The sequence below is a fragment of the Borostomias antarcticus genome, assembly GCF_949987555.1.
Source record: "Borostomias antarcticus genome assembly, chromosome: 13".
Lineage (NCBI taxonomy): Eukaryota > Metazoa > Chordata > Actinopteri > Stomiiformes > Stomiidae > Borostomias > Borostomias antarcticus.
Window position 1 is genome coordinate 20,769,204 of NC_140246.1, and position 18,440 is coordinate 20,787,643.

The 18,440-nt window shown below is 48.8% G+C and overlaps 2 protein-coding genes across 2 annotated transcripts in view; both read left to right on the forward strand.

Annotated features, from left to right (window-relative positions):
- Positions 1-5,433, forward strand: part of LOC311317110 (sodium- and chloride-dependent GABA transporter 2-like) — a 10,502-nt gene extending 5,069 nt beyond the window's left edge. Inside the window, exons 5-14 of the mRNA XM_084448121.1 lie at positions 1-116; positions 725-859; positions 1,642-1,745; positions 2,364-2,488; positions 2,633-2,745; positions 3,200-3,337; positions 3,434-3,536; positions 3,827-3,927; positions 4,251-4,421; positions 4,693-5,433. The exon at positions 1-116 is cut by the window's left edge and continues 17 nt beyond it. Coding sequence (XP_084304247.1) covers positions 1-116; positions 725-859; positions 1,642-1,745; positions 2,364-2,488; positions 2,633-2,745; positions 3,200-3,337; positions 3,434-3,536; positions 3,827-3,927; positions 4,251-4,421; positions 4,693-4,854 — 1,268 coding nt within the window. The 3' untranslated portion in view covers positions 4,855-5,433. The remainder of the gene's footprint in view (positions 117-724; positions 860-1,641; positions 1,746-2,363; positions 2,489-2,632; positions 2,746-3,199; positions 3,338-3,433; positions 3,537-3,826; positions 3,928-4,250; positions 4,422-4,692) is intronic.
- A 9,758-nt stretch (positions 5,434-15,191) lies between these two features.
- usp15 (ubiquitin specific peptidase 15) overlaps positions 15,192-18,440 on the forward strand; it is a gene marked incomplete at its 5' end in the record, with an annotated part of 40,302 nt that continues 37,053 nt past the window's right edge. Inside the window, 3 exons of the mRNA XM_084447616.1 lie at positions 15,192-15,280; positions 16,189-16,316; positions 17,939-18,069. Of these exons, the coding sequence (XP_084303742.1) occupies positions 15,192-15,280; positions 16,189-16,316; positions 17,939-18,069 (348 nt within the window). The remainder of the gene's footprint in view (positions 15,281-16,188; positions 16,317-17,938; positions 18,070-18,440) is intronic.

Genomic DNA, 18,440 nt, shown 5'->3' on the forward strand with positions numbered 1-18,440 from the left:
TGTCCTCAGGCATCGACCACATGGGGTCTATGAACTGGGACCTGGCGCTGTGTCTGTTCATCGCCTGGGTCATGTGCTACTTCTGCATCTGGAAGGGGGTCAAGTCCACAGGCAAGGTGGGTGATGTGACCCTAACTCCCACCCTGACCCAGCTGCTCAGAGATGCTATGCAAGGGATACCGTACAGTATAGCCAGCCGGTCATTCAGAACGCACTGTCAGGCTCGTCTTTTTTGATAATGACCGGCTGGCCGTACGTTATTACACGGCTGCTTACCAACGACATTAATACTAATAAGACTACACTTTTTATTTAGCCAGTGAAATGGTTCTGTGTGCTTGGGCACCGGCCGTGTTCAGAGATTGAGCATAGCAGCTCTAACAGACAAACCGTTATTGTCTAGAATGTTCAGACAACTTTCAACTGTCGCCCACAGACGTATAATGTCGTCCTTAGCAGCAGTGAACACTCTCCTGTCCAATATTGGCTCAATGTTATGCATGACGAGCGAAAGCAAATTCCTAGTACGTTGAAAAACTGCATGGCAATAAACGGATTCTGAGTCTACCGGTGGATTTATCAAGAAATAATTTACCGGTAGAATGAGCCGATTGTCCAATTGAAGTCGAGTATGTCAGAGAACCGTGTAATAAAACAACAAGAGAAGGCAGGGTACTCCTGAACTGGTCCAGGTGCAGTTGTTAACGTGAGAGCGGCTGGTCAGGTGGTGTACTTCACAGCCACCTTCCCCTACCTGATGCTGCTGGTCCTGCTGGTCCGAGGGGTGACCCTGCCCGGCGCCGCCCGGGGGATCCAGTTCTACCTGTACCCCGACCTGGGCCGGTTGGCTGACCCACAGGTCAGTACCCGCTCCCGCAACACACACACACACACAAACACACACACATGCACGTGCGCGCCCCCCATGGGTGACGGTGGTCCAGGTGCAGGTGGGACCCCCAGGGTTGTGAGCCGGAAGGGTCAGCGTCTGCTGGGTCCATCTGTGGCCCTGCCGGGGGTGGGGGGCTGGGCCCGGGACACAGCTGGGTCTGTCAACAGAACCGCTCTGGCTCCCCTCAGGGGGCCGCGGCTCGACCGGCTCAGCCCGGTCCGGAGCGGACCAGCGGAGCTCGGGACTCTGGTTCAGAAAGGGGCTTCTGATTGGTTTGTGCTAAATGTGTTTGTCTGCAGGGTGGTTGAGCGTGAGGAAGGGATGGTACTGACAACGCTGCCCCCAAACCTCCCTACCTTAGCGCAGGTACCCTCCCCCTCAACCCTCATTGGCCTCACGTTACCAGTTTTGGTTGGTTGCGTGGCGTTAATCAGTGTTCAGATCAGGAGACATTTAACTAAGCCCTACGTTGTTCAGCACTGCTGTGTCAGTGATCCTTAATGGTTACCATGGACACGTGCAGTCTGATTCAGCCTTTAGGCCCACGTGGAATGCTGTACTGTAAGTGTGTGTGTGTGTGTGTGTGTGTGGGTGTGTGTGTTCCCCCCTCTTCAGAAGTCATATTGTGCCTAAACATATTGTCTAGAAGAAAGAGTCAGACAACATAAAAACAGCAGAGCATTCTGGAGAATACGTTAGACACTCCTGGTCTTGGTTCCTGGCTGACCTCTGACCTGTGCTCTCCTCAGGTGTGGATGGACGCAGGCACACAGATCTTCTTCTCCTATGCCATCTGTATAGGCTGCCTCACTGCTCTGGGAAGCTACAACAAATACAACAACAACTGCTACAAGTATGCTCAAACGACCCTCTTAAACCTGTTCACGCTACATAGCTCTACATAACTCTCTCACGATTCAGTCTCAAACCTGTTCAGTCCACATAACTCTAACTCAAGCCCGGACCCTGACTCATGTGCTCCTCTTGTGTCTGTTCTCTGTACTCCATGGCAGATACTGTTTGGGTAATGCCAGGCTCACACTACAGGATTTTTGGGCCGATTTATCCCCGATTCACCCCTCCCAACAATCGGAGGAGAAATCTGGTCTGGAACGTTGGTCGTTAGCGATGTTCGGACGAGATTATCTTGTAATATGAGGGGTTTACAGATCCAATCTTATACCTCCGATTGGCGGCCCTGATAATATCAAACATGTTTGATATTTAGATTATTACATCACTACTTTACAAGCAAGCCAGTGGTTCATAGCTTGTAGATGAGCCGTTATTTTCAGATCTTGTAGTGTGTGCTTGTTTGAGATTCGTGAGAACATCTGTTAAGAGTTTCCTTATGATGCAACCTGATTTCGAAATTGGTTGGAATTTAAAATAACCTGTAGTGTGAGCCCAGCATTATGGCTAGGGTATCCCTAACCCTTTATAAATGTGCTCCTCTCGTGTCCGTACCCAGAGACTGCTTGGCGCTGTGCTTCCTGAACAGTGGAACGAGCTTCGTGGCCGGGTTCGCCATCTTCTCCATCCTGGGGTTCATGTCATACGAGCAGAACGTCCCCATCTCCGAGGTGGCGGAGTCTGGTGAGTTTGTCGATCGTTTTGGGGTTCTACGTGATGCTGCTGCGTGCAAATATTTTTCTCTACAATAGGCGTGTGTGTGTGTGTGTTTCAAATGATGAGGATGTGTTTGTGGTCGTTGGATGTTTTGGTTGTGCTGTCCTCTAGGGCCTGGGCTGGCCTTCATCGCGTACCCCAGAGCAGTGGCCATGATGCCCTTCTCTCCCCTGTGGGCCTGCTTCTTCTTCATCATGATCATCTTCCTGGGCCTGGACAGCCAGGTCAGACACCCTCACACCCCCACTACCAGCAACACCCCTCACACCCCCACTACCAGCAACACCCCTCACACCACCACTACCAGCAACACCCCTCACACCACCACTACCAGCAACACCCCTCACACCCCCACTACCAGCAACACCCCTCACACCACCACTACCAGCAACACCCCTCACACCCCCACTACCAGCAACACCCCTCACACCACCACTACCAGCAACACCCCTCACACCACCACTACCAGCAACACCCCTCACACCCCCACTACCAGCAACACCCCTCACACCCCCACTACCAGCAACACCCCTCACACCACCACTACCAGCAACACCCCTCACACCACCACTACCAGCAACACCCCTCACACCACCACTACCAGCAACACTGGAGGAACACCATGGAACCAGATACATTTACCACAGATATTGATCTCTGTGGCTCCGCTCCCCCCAGTTTGTGTGCGTGGAGAGCCTGGTGACGGCCCTGGTGGACATGTACCCGGCTGTGTTCCGCCGGAAATACCGCAGGGAGCTGTTCCTCCTGGCTGTCGCCTTCATATCCTTCCTCATGGGTCTCATCATGCTGATGGAGGTGGGCCCCCTGGTGGAGGAACCTAGTCACTACATCTATGGAAATAAACCATCAAGTCACTGTAGGACTCATACCACATTGTCTGTCTCTCTGCAGGGTGGAATGTATGTCTTCCAGCTGTTTGACTACTATGCAGCCAGTGGGATGTGTCTCCTGTTCATGGCCATCTTTGAGACTGTGTGCATTGCGTGGGTCTATGGTGAGATTGTTTAGATCTGGTCAGATTCAGCTTTGTGGTCTTTATACTGTGGCCTCAATTTCTACAGCTCTGTTATTACTACAGCTCTGTTAATACTACAACTGTTATTATTACAGATGTTAATACTACAGCTCTGTTAATACTACAGCTGTTATTACTACAGCTCTGTTAATACTACAACTGTTATTATTACTGCTCTGTTAATACTACAGCTCTGTTATTACGACTGCTCTGTTATAATCTGTTATAATCTCCTTCTCACCTCCTTCTCTGTCTGTATGTTATTCCAGGTGTTGATCGCTTCTATGATAACATTGAGGATATGATTGGCTACCGTCCAGGTCCTTACATCAAGTACTGCTGGTTGTACATCACCCCAGCTACATGCATTGTGAGTGCCTTTAAACCCAGCGTTCGAACTAACTCTGAACTTAAAGCTGAAATAACTGATTTTCTCATTTTGTCAAAACTAATCAAAACCACCTGATATCAGATTGTTACATTGAGCCATAGCGTCCGACTCACCCCTACCAATTGCCAGCATTTTTGCCTGTGTTGTCAAATTACGGTCTGTAACTTTGCTCCGCCCCTGTGCCTTAAACATACATATTATATGTTTTAGCCCTTTTGTTTGTAAACAAGTCTCTTAGCGGTAGGAAATCGCTTATTGCCGCTTTAACCCCAGCCATGTTTAAACTTCATTCGTCTTCACAGGGGACATTTGCATTCTCCCTCATCAAGTACACTCCTCTGAAGTACAACAACGAGTATGTGTACCCATGGTGGGGCTACTTCCTGGGCTGGCTGCTGGCCCTGGCCTCCATGGTGTGCATACCCCTGTGGATGGTCTATAAGCTCTGCACCACCCAGGGAACACTCCGAGAGGTGACTCACAGCTTTCTACCTATCAGCTCCAGTCTGGGGAAACAGAGGGAGCCTAATGTAGCCTAGAGACTCTTTCTATTGTTTGGCAGTTTGTCATTAGATGTCTTTACGATTAGTGTGTCTTTATGATAACATCACTAAAATACTGCTCATATTTCTGTTCAGTCTTAGTTCAGTCTTAGCCTTCAACCATTATGCCCCACATAAATTAAAAGTAAGTGAGTTAAATTAATAGTAAGTTAAGTTAACATACTGTTCCATCTCCCATCAGCGCCTGCATGTTCTGATCCAGCCCTCTGATGAACTGCCCAAGACCAAGAGAGAGCAGGACAGGATGCTGGCCATCTTCGCCCCCGAGGGCCCCACGGAGTCGGCAGGGCTGCCCTACAAAGATGGCTACCTCCCAGTACACCAACAAGACTCCAACTGCTGAAGCTACCCCAGCCATGAGTAACTTCACCCCCCACCCCGACCTACCAAGGCCTCAGCCCTCAGCCTTCTCCCACCCGCACTTCACCCCAGGCAGACAGGAGCGCAGCGAGGCGGGGAGGAACACCATGGCCCTTCACACATGAACGGACCGTCATCACCAGTGTCCAGGTGCCTTCTGAACCAGAGGGACTGTGTCCTCTGATGATTTCATCCATCTGGTTCTAATGTTGGAGGGATAGCGGTGCTCGTTTTACAAGGCAGGGTTTTGACATTCATAAAAGCATCACCACTTTCCCTCTGAATGTTTTAATGGACACTAAAACATGTACATTGTTGAGATACAATCGTGACTATTTTCCTAGTTTTTTTTTTCTTCAAATATTAAGTGTGTGATGCAAATAAGGAGTAGATCCTTTGGTAATAATGTGCATTATTGCCACTATTTTAAGGAAATTGAATTATATAAAAAAATCTCTGGCACCACATTGTGCTGATTATGAAAGAGCTATAACTAACAACTGTGGTAGCCTACTAATACTAAAAGTGTCCAATACTTGGATTGTTTCATTTTTCTGTGTAATGACTGTACAGAGCCTGGATGTGGTACGGAGCCTGTACAAAGTTTTGAAATAAAGAAAACAATAAATCTCACTTGTCTTACTTGGTGTGGTTAAAGGAGTAGTAAAGGGAAAAATCATGTTTAGCCCTGTTTTAAGGTTACTTATGATCATATACAATGGTTCAGATCAAAAAGTTTACAAAACTAGCACTTTTGAGAAAGTCTGATAATTGCTCTACCACCGTTTAGGTCATACAATGGATGTGGGTGGGCTACGTGAAAAATCATTCAAAAAACATGTTAAACTCTCAATTTAAAAGACAAGAAACTCGCCGAGGTGTTAGTTGGCGTTCTGACATATAATTCGCCATAAAGTAAGATTCTAGTTAATCTGGAAAGGCTTTTTAAAATATTTAGTATATTACTATTTAGTCGTAGCACATACGTGTGTAAACCTCCGTAAACTAGGTAGCCTAGCAACATAAACAATAACAATAGCTACCGTAAGTAGTTCCACTTCCTGAATCGCGTCAATACAAGTCAATGGATTTCATAAAATGATCAATAAACCCTACAGGATTCATACTTCGCGGCAAATTTGATGTCAGAACACCAACGGACACCAATTACCCTCTCGGTGAGCTTCTTGTCTTTGAAATCGAGAGTTTAACATGTTTTTTAATGATTTTTCACGGTGCCCACCCACATCCATTGTATGACCTAAACGGTGGTAGAGCAATTATCAACTTTCTCAAAAGTGCTAGTTTTGTCAACTTTTTGATCTGAACCATTGTATATGATCATAAGTAACCTTAAAACAGGGCTAAACATGATTTTTCCCTTTACTACTCCTTTAAAGTCGCACAGAAAGGGAAGTTGGAGAACATCTTGCTTCCGTACTTTGATGTATTTCCACCTGAAAATGAGGGCGGGACATACGTTTAGATAAATTTCATTGGAACGTTATCGAGTGGGCGGGATATTCAACACTTGAGGCTGCAGAGTAGTTGACGTTTTGATTGACAGGTGGATGTTGTGAGATTATTGGCCTAAAATCTAAGGTATCTGGTGTCATAATTGCACGTGACCTACCGTTTTCCAGGAAGTAAGAAATTATATATTTTGATATAAGATTACAACAAAAGTAGAATTTTGTAATTCTTTTGGCCATACATCGTTGAATAGGTGAACACTATGACCAATTATGTGAACCAAAATGGGACAGAATGCTTTTTTCATTTCTGTGCGACTTTAAAGTGGTTAAACTCCTCAGTATATGTAAATACCGCAAACCCGCGCCTTCAAGCGCCATCAAATCGCTAGCTTTTTGGTGCCGTACTGGCTAAAAGGGGTTTATGGCAGGTGGTCATGTGCATTGGCAAGTCAAAGAGGACTCCGGACCAACCGGGGGCAAGTGGAAACCACAGTCTGTGGTGGAAGCGATACTGACGAGCAACGCAGAGACGTGAGCTCTAACATCTGACTTACACTGTATTGCAAACTGCCAAGTATTGATATTGCGATTTAGGGAGGTAAAGTAACGAAGCGCCCTCTAGTGGTACGGTTCGCACCGTTGTATTAAATTGCATTCCACTTTTTTAATAAAAAATATATTTGCATTGTTATTCACAGCGATTCTGAGGTACTCATGGTTTATCGATTTTAATCATGTTTGTGCAGTTAAAGACAGAATAAAACGTTTTACAACGGTTTTTGGAACGTTGGGTGTAAACTACAGTTCCCATGATGCACACACACTGTGCAGCTGCTACACAGAGGTAGCTGCTAGGTTTCCGTCTGTCAATAGATTAACCTGTCTTGTTCTGTCCTGCAAAATTGGTTAGATTTGAAGCATTCTATTGTCCACCATACCATTGTACACAATAGTAGATAGCAGGGATGCCAAGTTTGACCAAAAGTTTGGAGTGAGATTTTTTCACTTAGCCACAACACCACCACTAGGTAGATTTGGGTGGCGTTCCTTGGACACGAAGGTTGACTGGGAGCTGCAGGCTTGCAGGCTGCAGTTTCAGGGCTGCAGAAATAGGGCCCGCAACAGCACCACCCAGTGGATATTATTGGTAGTTCTGCAGGCAGCAGTTTCAGGGCTGCAGAAATAGGGCCCGCCACCCAGTGGATACTATTGGTAGTGCTTGCAGACTGCAGAAATAGGACCCTTCATTTTCACACAGCGCCACCCAGTGAATTGGAGCAGTACTTGATACTATTGATACTATGTTTTCAATTTGTAACACTTTGAGATTTCTTTAAATGTAAAGTGCAATACAAATTCAATGTATTATTATTATTATTGGAAGGCCACGCCCCCTTGGTGCTGATTGGTCCACAGTTTTTTGTTAATAACTTTGGTTCTAACGGTCACAGAGCTACGATACTCGGCGGGGATGATGTTGGCAGCCAATAGATCAAGCACCTGGTTTAAAGGCCACGCCCCCTTGATGGCCCTATTTCTGCAGCCCTATTTCTGCAGCCCTGAAACTGCTGCCTGCAGCACTACCAATAATATCCACTGGGTGGCGCTGTTGCGGGCCCTATTACTGCAGCCCTGAAATTGCAGCCTGCAAGCCTGCAGCTGGACCCTTCTCACTGGGAGGCGAGATTAGCGTTCCTTAACTTCAAAATATGCTAACAACGTTAGCGATCAGAACGGTTTCACTATTCTAACGGTCAGTAAATTCGACCAAATTTCAAGAGGTGAACATCACTGGATTCCTCTCAGCCTACAGAATCTAGCCATGTGCTCTGATTCAAGAGAAATTGTCTCTTGTTTACGAAGCACACCATAGTGCTTTGGTCAGCTGCACTCTCCAGTGAAGTGCTCAAAACGCAGCAGTGGATGTGTAGTTAACTGTAAAATAACCAAAGTGTAAAATAAATAAATAATTACCTTTGAGAAACCGCACGTTATTGCGATGTAAGTTGAAGTCAGTAGTTTATTGTTAAGTTTTGTGTTGATATCGATTAAGAATTATTATGTCGACATTTTCTCCAAAGCAAAAGATGGGGCGGGTGCGAGCCCAAACCAGAGGGCGTGGTTTTACGCTTTGGCTCCCTACCATCCATCCATCCATCGTCATCCGCTTATCCAGGGTCGGATCGCGGAGGCAGCAGCGGCTCTACTCCGAGTCTCTCCCGGATGACTGAACTTCTCACCCGATCTCTCAGTGAGACCCCAGCCACCCTCCGGCCGCTTGTATCCATGATCTCGTTCTTTCGGTCATGACCCATTCTTCGTGACCATAGGTGAGGGTGGGGGCGAAGATAGACCGGTAGATCGAGAGCTTTGCCTTTTGGCTCAGCTCTCTTTTCGTCACAACAGTGCAGTAAAGCGACTGCAGAACCGCACCAGCTGCTCCGATTCTCCGGCCAAACTCCCTCTCCATGGTTACCTCACTCGTGAACAAGACCCCCAGATACTCAAACTCCTTCACTTGGGGTAAGGACTCATTTCCTACTCGGAGCGAACAGACCACCGGTTTCCTGCTGAGAACCATGGCCTCAGATTTAGCAGTGCTAATTCTCATCCCAGCCGCTTCACACTCAGTTGCGAACCTATCCAGAGAGTGCTGGAAGTAGCAGGCAGATGATGCCATCAGGACCACATCATCTGCAAATAGCAGTGACGCGATCCCCAGCTCACCGAACTGCAAACCCACCTCTCCACGGCTACGCCTCGATATCCTGTCCATGAAAATCACAAATAGGATTGGTGACAAAGTGCAGCCCTGGCAGAGGCCAACCCCCACCGGAAAGGAAGATGACTTACTGCCGAGGACACGGACACAGCTCTCGCTCTGGGTGTACAGAGATTCAATGGCCCTAAGTAGGGACCCCCTCACCCCATACTCCTGCATAACCCTCCACAAGACCTCTTGAGGGACCCAGTCATAAACCTTCTCCAAGTCCACAAAACACATGTAGACAGGTTGGGCAAACTCCCAAGCCCCCTCCAAGATCCTTGCGAGAGTGAAGAGCTGGTCGGTGGTTCCACGACCAGGGCAAAATCCGCATTGTTCCTCTTCGATCTGAGGTTCGACTATCGGCCGGACCCTCCTTTCCAGCACATTGGAGTACACTTTCCCTGGGAGGCTGAGTAATGTGATGCCTCTATAATTGACCCTCTGGTCCCCACTTCCACGCAATGTTAAAGAGGCGTGTCAACTAAGACAGCCCCTCAACACCCAGCACATTCAGCATTTCTGGACGGATCTCATCAGTCCCTGGGGCTTTGCCACTGTGCAGCTTTTTGACTACCTCAGTGACCTACTCCAGGGAAATTGATGATGGCCCCCCATCATCTTCCGGCTCTGCCTCGATCGTAGAGGGTGGATTAGTCGGGTTCAGGAGTTCCACAAAGTGCTCCTTCCAATGCTCAACAACCTCCTCAGTTGAGGTCAGCAGTGTCCCTTCCTTGCTGTATACAGCTTGGATGGTCCCCCGCTTTCCCTTCCTGAGGTGTCTGATGGTCTTCCAGAAACACTTTGGTGCCGACCGAAAGTCCTTCTCCATGGTTTCTCCGAACTCCTCCCACACCCGCTGCTTTGCCTTGGTCACGGCCGAAGCCGCAGCCCTCCAGGCTAGTCGATACCCTGCAACTGCTTCTGGAGTCCCCCGGGCTAGCATATCCCTGAAGGCCTCCTTCTTCAGTCGGACAGCTTCCCTGACCCCCGCTGTCCACCACGGTGTCCGAGGGTTACCGCCCCTTGAGGTACATATGGCCCTCAGGCCACAGCTCCCAGCCGCAGCTTCAGCAATGGAGGCTTTGAACACCGACCACTCATGCTCGATGTCCCCAACCTCCGCAGGGATGCCTGAGAAGCTCCGCCGGAGGTGGCAATTGAAATCTCTCCGGACAGGCTCTTCCTCCAGACGTTCCCAGTTCACCCTCACTACATGCTTGGGTTTTCCAGGTCTGTCCAGAAGCTTCCCCCGCCATCGAAACCAGCTCACCACCAGATGGTGATCAGTGGACAGCTCTGCCCCTCTCTATACCCGAGTGTCCAAAACACATGGCCTCATATCAGATGATACGATAACAAAATTGATCATCGACCTTCGGCCTAAGGTTTTCTGATGCCAGGTGTACTTGTGGGAATCCTTGTGTTCGAACATGGTGTTTGTTATGGACAAACCGTGACTAGCACAGAAGTCCAACAACAAAACACCACTCGGGTTCAGATCATGGTGGCCATGCCTCCCAATCATGCCCCTCCAAGTTTCTCCATCATTGCCCACGTGTGCATTGAAGTCTCCCAATAGACCCCTGCAGGAGCCCCAAATAGGACCCCACTTAGGATCTGCAGGAAGGCTGAGTACTCTGAACTGCTGTTCAGTGCATAAGCACAAACCACAGTCAGAGTCCCCCCCCCCCACAGTCCTAAGGCGCAGGGAGGCGACCCTCTCATCCACTGGGGTGAACTCCAGCACAGGCGCTCAGCCGGGGGCTAGCTAGTATAGCCACACCTGCCTTACGCCTCATACCGTGAGCAACTCCGGAGAAGAACAGAGTCCAACCCCTATCCAGGAGTTTGATTCTGGTGCCGGTGTTGTGCGTGGAGGTTAGCCCCACCAGGTGTAATTGGTATCGCTCCACCTCCCTCACAAGCTCCGGCTCCTCCCCCCCCAGCGAGGTCACGATCCATGTCCCCAGAGCTAGCCTTTGCCGCCCGGGTCCGGTCCGTCGGTGCCCCCCCGCCTTCACCGCCACCTAGTTGGCAGCGCACCCGACCCTGACAATTCCTCCAGTGGGTGGTGGGTCCAGGATGAGATGGTGTTGCCACGTTGCTTATTCGGGCTGGGCCCGGCCGGGCTCCGTGGTAAGCCCGCAGGCGGGCCCTCCGTCTGGGCCTGGCACCAGATGAGGGCCCCGGGCTTCCTCCGGGCCGGGTCTCTCTTCCTCTTTGTTGTTCTGTCATCCAGGGTTTTACCTGTAACCCCAGGTAGGGGGGCTAGGGGGGTACTACCACTTGCCCAAGGTGGACCCCCAGACTAGTGGAGGGAAGGAGGCGTCTTACTTCTCCATTCTAGTTTCGCACTGAAAACTAGCCACGGCTCCCTACGTCCTTCTCAAAGGTAGAAAAGCCCTCCACACATGAACAACTGTACATGCTGACGACATGCATACAGTGACCAGACTTCCTAATTTTGGCCTGGAAAGGGCCAAGTTCAAGCTGGCTGTCCCGACCGTGGGCGTCTTGGGGGGAGGGGGAAGAGAGAGCCGTCCTGGGGGAGGGGGTGTGGGGAGGAGGGGGTGCTTGTGACTAAGTGTAAAAATCTCAGAGGGGGGGCACCAGAGGTTGTTAATGTATAGGGCCCCAAATTGTGTGGAACGCCCCTGGTCCCAAGTCCCGACAAATATCTTTCGGGACACAAAAAAGGCCCCATTTTCCACATTCACCAACAAGTTGTCCCGATTTTAAAATAATAATACCATTATACTTGTTTTCAGCGCTTAAAGGAGTAGTAAAGGGAAAAATCATGTTTAGCCCTGTTTTAAGGTTACTTATGATCATACATACAATGGTTCAGATCAAAACGTTGACAAAACTAGCGGGTAATTGGTGTCCGTTGGTGGAAGTGGAACTACTCACGGTAGCTATTGTTATTGTGTTCTTTCTTTCTTTCTTTCTTTCTTTCTTTCTTTCTTTCTTTCTTTCTTTCTTTCTTTCTTTCTTTCTTTCTTTCTTTCTTTCTTTCTTTCTTTCTTATTATTCTCCCCAGTTTTTGTCTCCTTAACTACTTCTTCAACTTTGTTCTAGAAACTTCATTCAAACTTTAAAATGTTCATAATGTTTAGCTCATTAACGGATCCATTCAGATATTTTTTATCGTTTTTTAGAAATGTAACTTTTAAAACTATTTTTTGTCCCATTGAAAGTGCTTGAAACTGCTTTTGGAATGTTCAGAAACTTTATGTTTTGAGAGTGGTGGCAGCAGTTGCTTTGAAAATATTCATACATTTTGTAAACTGCTGGCACTCCTACAATTTTGACAGCTCACACACATACTACAGTATATATCAAAACGTTCACACAACTGTGCTGATTCGTACAATGTAAGTATCTAAGCTGTGTGACTTACAGTTTTCGCTGTATATCGATTTGTTTGGCAACTGCGCTCCCCATTGAAACATGGTGCCGCACTAATTTTTGAGCTGCTAATTTTGCATTTTTACCCTTTTTCTAACTTGTCGCCATGCCTACAGTGTTTAAGCTATACGGACATATTATACATAGAAATGTTCTGCAAGTTCTCAGGATTCCTATGGTGTCAATATATAAGCTGTAACATTTATAGTTTTCACAATAGAGCTGTCTGAAGCGGACCATGTCTAGGATCAGAGTGTCAGTTGGGATTAGAGTGGTGGCAGCTGTTGCTTTTTTTGAATTTGTGTGCATGTGCAGCCTCTCTTAAAGGTACAGGCACCCTTTTATAACGAATATGGTAGCACAGAACTCAGCCAAAGTGGAATAGAGACACATGATCTTCACTGGTGGGGGCCGGTGGGTAGCCCGGAGAGGAGTACTACCTCCCTGACTGGCTATGACCGAAAGGAGCGGAGCCTCGCCACCACTCCACTATTCACGCCACAGAACCCACTTTTCAGCCCCTGAGTGGGCTAGAGACACACAGACTTCAATGGTGGATGCATGGAAATTGCCGGGAGGTCACTGTACTGTCCCTGACTAGCTGTGACCCAAGGAGGCGGAGCCTAACTAGCACAACACTATCCACGCCATGGGCCCCGCAACTCAGCCCCTGAGTGGGCTAGAGACACATGGTCTTCACCGGTGGAGTCAGGTAGGTGGCCCGGAGAGGGGTACACTGTCCCCGACTGGCTCTGACCTGAGGGGGCGGAGTCTCACCACCACGCCACTATCAAAGCCACAGAACCCACTTTTCAGCGACACACAGTCTTCAATGGTGGATGCATGGAAATTGCCCAGAGGTCACTGTACTGTACCCGACTAGCTATGACCCAAGGGGGCGGAGCCTAACCAGCACGCCATTATCCACGCCACAGGCCCCACAACTCAGCCCCTGAGTGGGCTAGAGACACATGGTCTTCACCGGTGCGGGCGGGTAGGTGGCCCGGAGAGGGGTACACTGTCCCCGACCAGCTCTGACCTGAGGGGGCGGAGTCTCGCCACCACGCCACTGTCCACGCCACTGACCCCATAATTCAGTCCCTGAGTGGGCTAGAGATGTACGGTCTTCGCCGGTGGGTGCATGGAGATTGCCCGGTCCGTAGTAGTTCTAGCAGTAGCTGTTATATACAGCTGCAGCAGCTAGCCCACCCCACATTTTCTCCAGGAAATGTACTTTCTAGTTTAGATTGATTTGTCCCCCACGCTCCAAAATGTAAACAAGTTCGGAGTAGAAGTGTCAAGCTTCTAAAAGGTGGTAGAGCAATTATCAACTTTCTCAAAAGTGCTAGTTTTGTCAACATTTTGATCTGAACCATTGTATAGGCCTATGATCATAAGTAACCTTAAAACAGGGCTAAACATGATTTTTCCCTTTACTACTCCTTTAAGCCCCGTTTAGATAAAAGATTCGCTAAGGTTCGAGTTGAAACTCGTATTGCTGAATTTCAATAAATGACGACAACACTTGACGACAACACTTTTGAGGTCTAATATTAGTTATGCCTTATTATGTTGAAAGCATGGATGTGGGTTGAGAGCGTGGATGTGGGTTGAGAGCATGGACGTGGGTTGAGAGCGTGGATGTGGATGGAGAGAGCCAGAATGATCCAGGAACTGTGGGATAAACCCACTAGGGGTCACGCTCATGGATGTATTAATAGAACTGGATACAGCCACTCCATTCACTGACCGCTATCAACAATGAAGCCCTATTGAACCGCGCCATCTTGGCAAATTTGTAGTCATTTGACCATTTACGGTGACTTTTGTACTTGCGCAGTTGTGCTTTTCTGGCCTTCCGGTGAATTTTGTACTTGCGCAGTTGTACTTCTGTCCTACGCGCGTCCACGTCCACGGTCAACGTTGGCACCGCTTCTAGCTATCGAATGGCCGACTGGTGTAAGATGGATAGCCTAACGTTAGAGAGATAAATGTAGGCTATGGTTATGTTAATAAAGCTAACAATGATGTTGTAACATGCATGCAGCACTGCCAATCTGAATGATTGATTCATTATTACCATGGATCGGTATTGGGATTGATCAAGGGCGAATGTGAAATAGCAGCCACGAACTCAGCGGTTTATCCGAGATGCGGCCAAAGCTCCTGCTGGCGGGGAGTGAAGCTTTTCAACTCGCCGGTCACTGGCTCCCTGGAGGAATTTAGCCTGGCTGCAATAACGTTATCGCGAACGGAATGAATACCATCTACTAGCAAACAAAACATGATCAGTTATATTTAACCTGTTAAAACTAAGATGCCTGGATGAAAAAATAATTTCTCCAATGGATATATTTGACAAAAACAGGTTAATATACAAGCCGGTTTTCATTGCTAAATCAAAGCGGGGAGAGCCGAGAACATGCGTGGACGCGCGTCGGACAGAAAAGCTCAACTGCGCAAGTACAAAAGTCACCGGAAATAGCAAAATGACTACAAATCTAGCCAAGATGGCGCGGTTCGATAGGCCTTCACTTTAGATTTCAGATCCTGGGGGCTTGGGTCACGCTTCTCCTGCTGCACCAGTACGGCGCGGTGATTGGCTGCGGAAAAACGTGCCTCTCTGACGCTCGTCTATCCCAGCATGCAACGAGTGATGTCTAAGGAAAGATGGCGGAAGGAGGAGCGGCTGATCTGGATACCCAGAGAGGAGAGGTCGCAGCCCTACTGAAAACACAGCTACGAAAAGGAGACACTTGGTAGGAGTTTAGCACTCACGTTTCTACGTGTTTGTGTGTGGGTGTCTTGCTCCGCCGGGGCTGTCAGGGCCCTCAACGAGGCGGGGCGGGACAGGCCGTGTGGACAGAACCTGCCAGAGTTAGCTAACTAGCCTGCTAGTGCTAACTATCCGCTACTACTGCCTAGTTGGCTAGGTAGTCAGAGAGCTACTATACATTTCACGGATTTCAGTAATCACCTTTATTATTTAAACAGAACACTGTAATTTGCCAACTTGCAAACTAGTAATATTTCAGCTCATAATGCTGTTGATGACTATCGCAATCTGAACATTGAGAGCACTCGCTAACGGTAGTGCTAACGTTGATCTGCTGAGTGAGTTTTGAAGAGTAAAGTTAACTAGCGTGCTAGCTTGGCTTCAAGTGGTTTGTTAGTGAGCTCATCAGGGCGGAGTCTTGAAAAGCACCTGTCAATATTTCTGAGCCAGCTGGCCACTCAACGGTGCCTGTTCTAGGGGAAGGGAGGGTGGGTGCCTGTCCTAGGGGAAGGGAGGGTGGGTGCCTGTTCTAGGGGAAGGGAGGGTGGGTACCTGTTCTAGGGGAAGGGAGGGTGGGTGCCTGTTCTAGGGGAAGGGAGGGTGGGTGCCTGTTCTAGGGGAAGGGAGGGTGGGCACTAAAATCAATTAGCGATACCAGTTATCTTCTAGTTAGCAAAGCTAGCTAACTTCATTTACAAGAGCATGGTGGGGAAGCATGTTGATTGAATTAAATTCAGTCTGAAGTGACCAAACACGCCCCTTTTTATTGAGCTAACCTTCCCATAAGAAGATTTAAAGAAATAAATATTGACTGCTGATCAGTGAATGATCTGTGGCAGCAGGCTCAGACCAGACTGTACCTCACTGCTGTACCTGTCCTAAACTTTACAGGTACCTAGTGGACAGCCACTGGTTCAAACAGTGGAAGAAATATGTGGGATTTGACAGCTGGGACAAGTACCAGATGGGAGACCAGAATGTCTACCCAGGACCAGTGGACAACTCTGGGGTTCTCAGAGGTAAGGAATGGACCCACTGTACCTGCATTAAAATCAGCCGCGTTGTTGTGATTATGAATGCTGAATAGGCGAGGGGCTGGGAGCTGCTCTGCTACTATGTGCCACAGTAGGCTGACATCCTGAATCCCATTTTAAATTGTCTACATAAAGACAGCTCAGAGTAAACAATGACTGAAAGAGCATTGTTGACAAAGAACAGTTTTGGGGTTCACAGAAAGCTGTCATGTTTCTTTGTGTTTTTGTGTGACAAACTCCTAATGAGCAGTGTCAGGGTGGGGCTGTGGCTGGTCAATAGTCCTTTATGACACAGTTATTCACTGTCCCTGTCATTATGGTGCCTCCCCTTCATACTGACTCACTCTCCCCTGTCTCTCTCTCCTCTCTGTCTCTCACTCCCCTCTCTCTCCTTCTACCTCTCTGTCTCTCTCCCCCCTCTCTTTCTCTATCCCCTGTCTCTCTCTCCCTCCCTCTCTGTCTTTCTCTCCCCTGTCTCTCTCCATCCCTCTCTGCCTCTCTCTCCCTCCCTTCCTGCCTCTCCCTCCCTCTGTCTCTCTCTCCCCTGTCTCTCCTTTCCTCCCTCTCTGCCTCTCTCTCCCTCCCTCTCTGCCTCTCTCTCCCCTGTCTCTCTCTCCCTCCCTCTCTGCCTCTCTCTCCCCTGTCTCTCCCTCCCTCTCTGTCTCTCCCTCCCTCTCTGCCTCTCTCTCCCCTGTCTCTCCTTTCCTCCCTCTCTGTCTCTCTCTCCCCTGTCTCTCCCTCCCTCTCTGTCTCTCCCTCCCTCTCTGTCTCTCTCTCCCCTGTCTCTCCCTCCCTCTCTGTCTCTCTCTCCCTCTCCGTCTCTCTCTCCCCTGTCTCTCTCTCCCCTGTCTCTCCCTCCCTCTCTGTCTCTCTCTCCCTCTCCGTCTCTCTCTCCCCTGTCTCTCTCTCCCCTGTCTCTCCCTCCCTCTCTGTCTCTCCCTCCCTCTCTGTCTCTCTCCGTCTCTCTCTCCCCTGTCTCTCTCTCCCCTGTCTCTCCCTCCCTCTCTGTCTCTCCCTCCCTCTCTGTCTCTCCCTCCCTCTCTGTCTCTCCCTCCCTCTCTCTCCCTCTCTGTCTCTCTCTCCCCTGTCTCTCCCTCCCTCTCTGTCTCTCTCTCCCTCTCCGTCTCTCTCTCCCCTGTCTCTCTCTCCCCTGTCTCTCCCTCCCTCTCTGTCTCTCTCTCCCTCTCCGTCTCTCTCTCCCCTGTCTCTCTCTCCCCTGTCTCTCCCTCCCTCTCTGTCTCTCCCTCCCTCTCTGTCTCTCTCCGTCTCTCTCTCCCCTGTCTCTCTCTCCCCTGTCTCTCCCTCCCTCTCTGTCTCTCCCTCCCTCTCTGTCTCTCCCTCCCTCTCTGTCTCTCCCTCCCTCTCTCTCCCTCTCTGTCTCTCTCTCCCCTCTCTCTCCCCCTCCCTCTCTGCTGTATGTACTGTAGATGGTGATGTTCTGCTCTCTCTCTGCTGTACTGTATGTACTGTAGATGGTGATGTTCTGCTCTCTCTCTGCTGTACTGTATGTACTGTAGATGGTGATGTTCTGCTCTCTCTCTGCTGTACTGTATGTACTGTAGATGGTGATGTTCTGCTCTCTCTCTGCTGTACTGTATGTACTGTAGATGGTGATGTCCTGGCCATCAAGGAGCACCTCATTGATGAGCTTGATTACATCCTGGTCCCAACAGAGGGCTGGAATAAGATGGTCAGCTGGTATGGCCTGACAGACGGACAGGAGCCAATCTCACGTAAGGTAAGGTCCAGTCATTAGCGTATGATGATAGCTGGAACCAATGAATGGATAGCCTACTATTTAACCAATCACAGCAACAGGTAGTGCTCACGGAACACTTCTAAACCAATGGAAAGGGCATGTCTGAACAAGTATGAGAAGTTGAGAGAAGGATTTACTGAAGGAGAGGTGTAACACTGTGGGTATCAGGTTCTGCGTACCCTGATGAATGAAGATTGTTCAACAGAGAGAAGGTATGGAGATGGTATAAAATGATATTGGAGAACTTTGACAAGAATACCAATATGTTCTGTCCCTAGATCAATTCTAAATTTGATGTTACACTTGAGACTGCAGAGGTTCGGCTGTTCCAAACTCACTACCGTGACTCA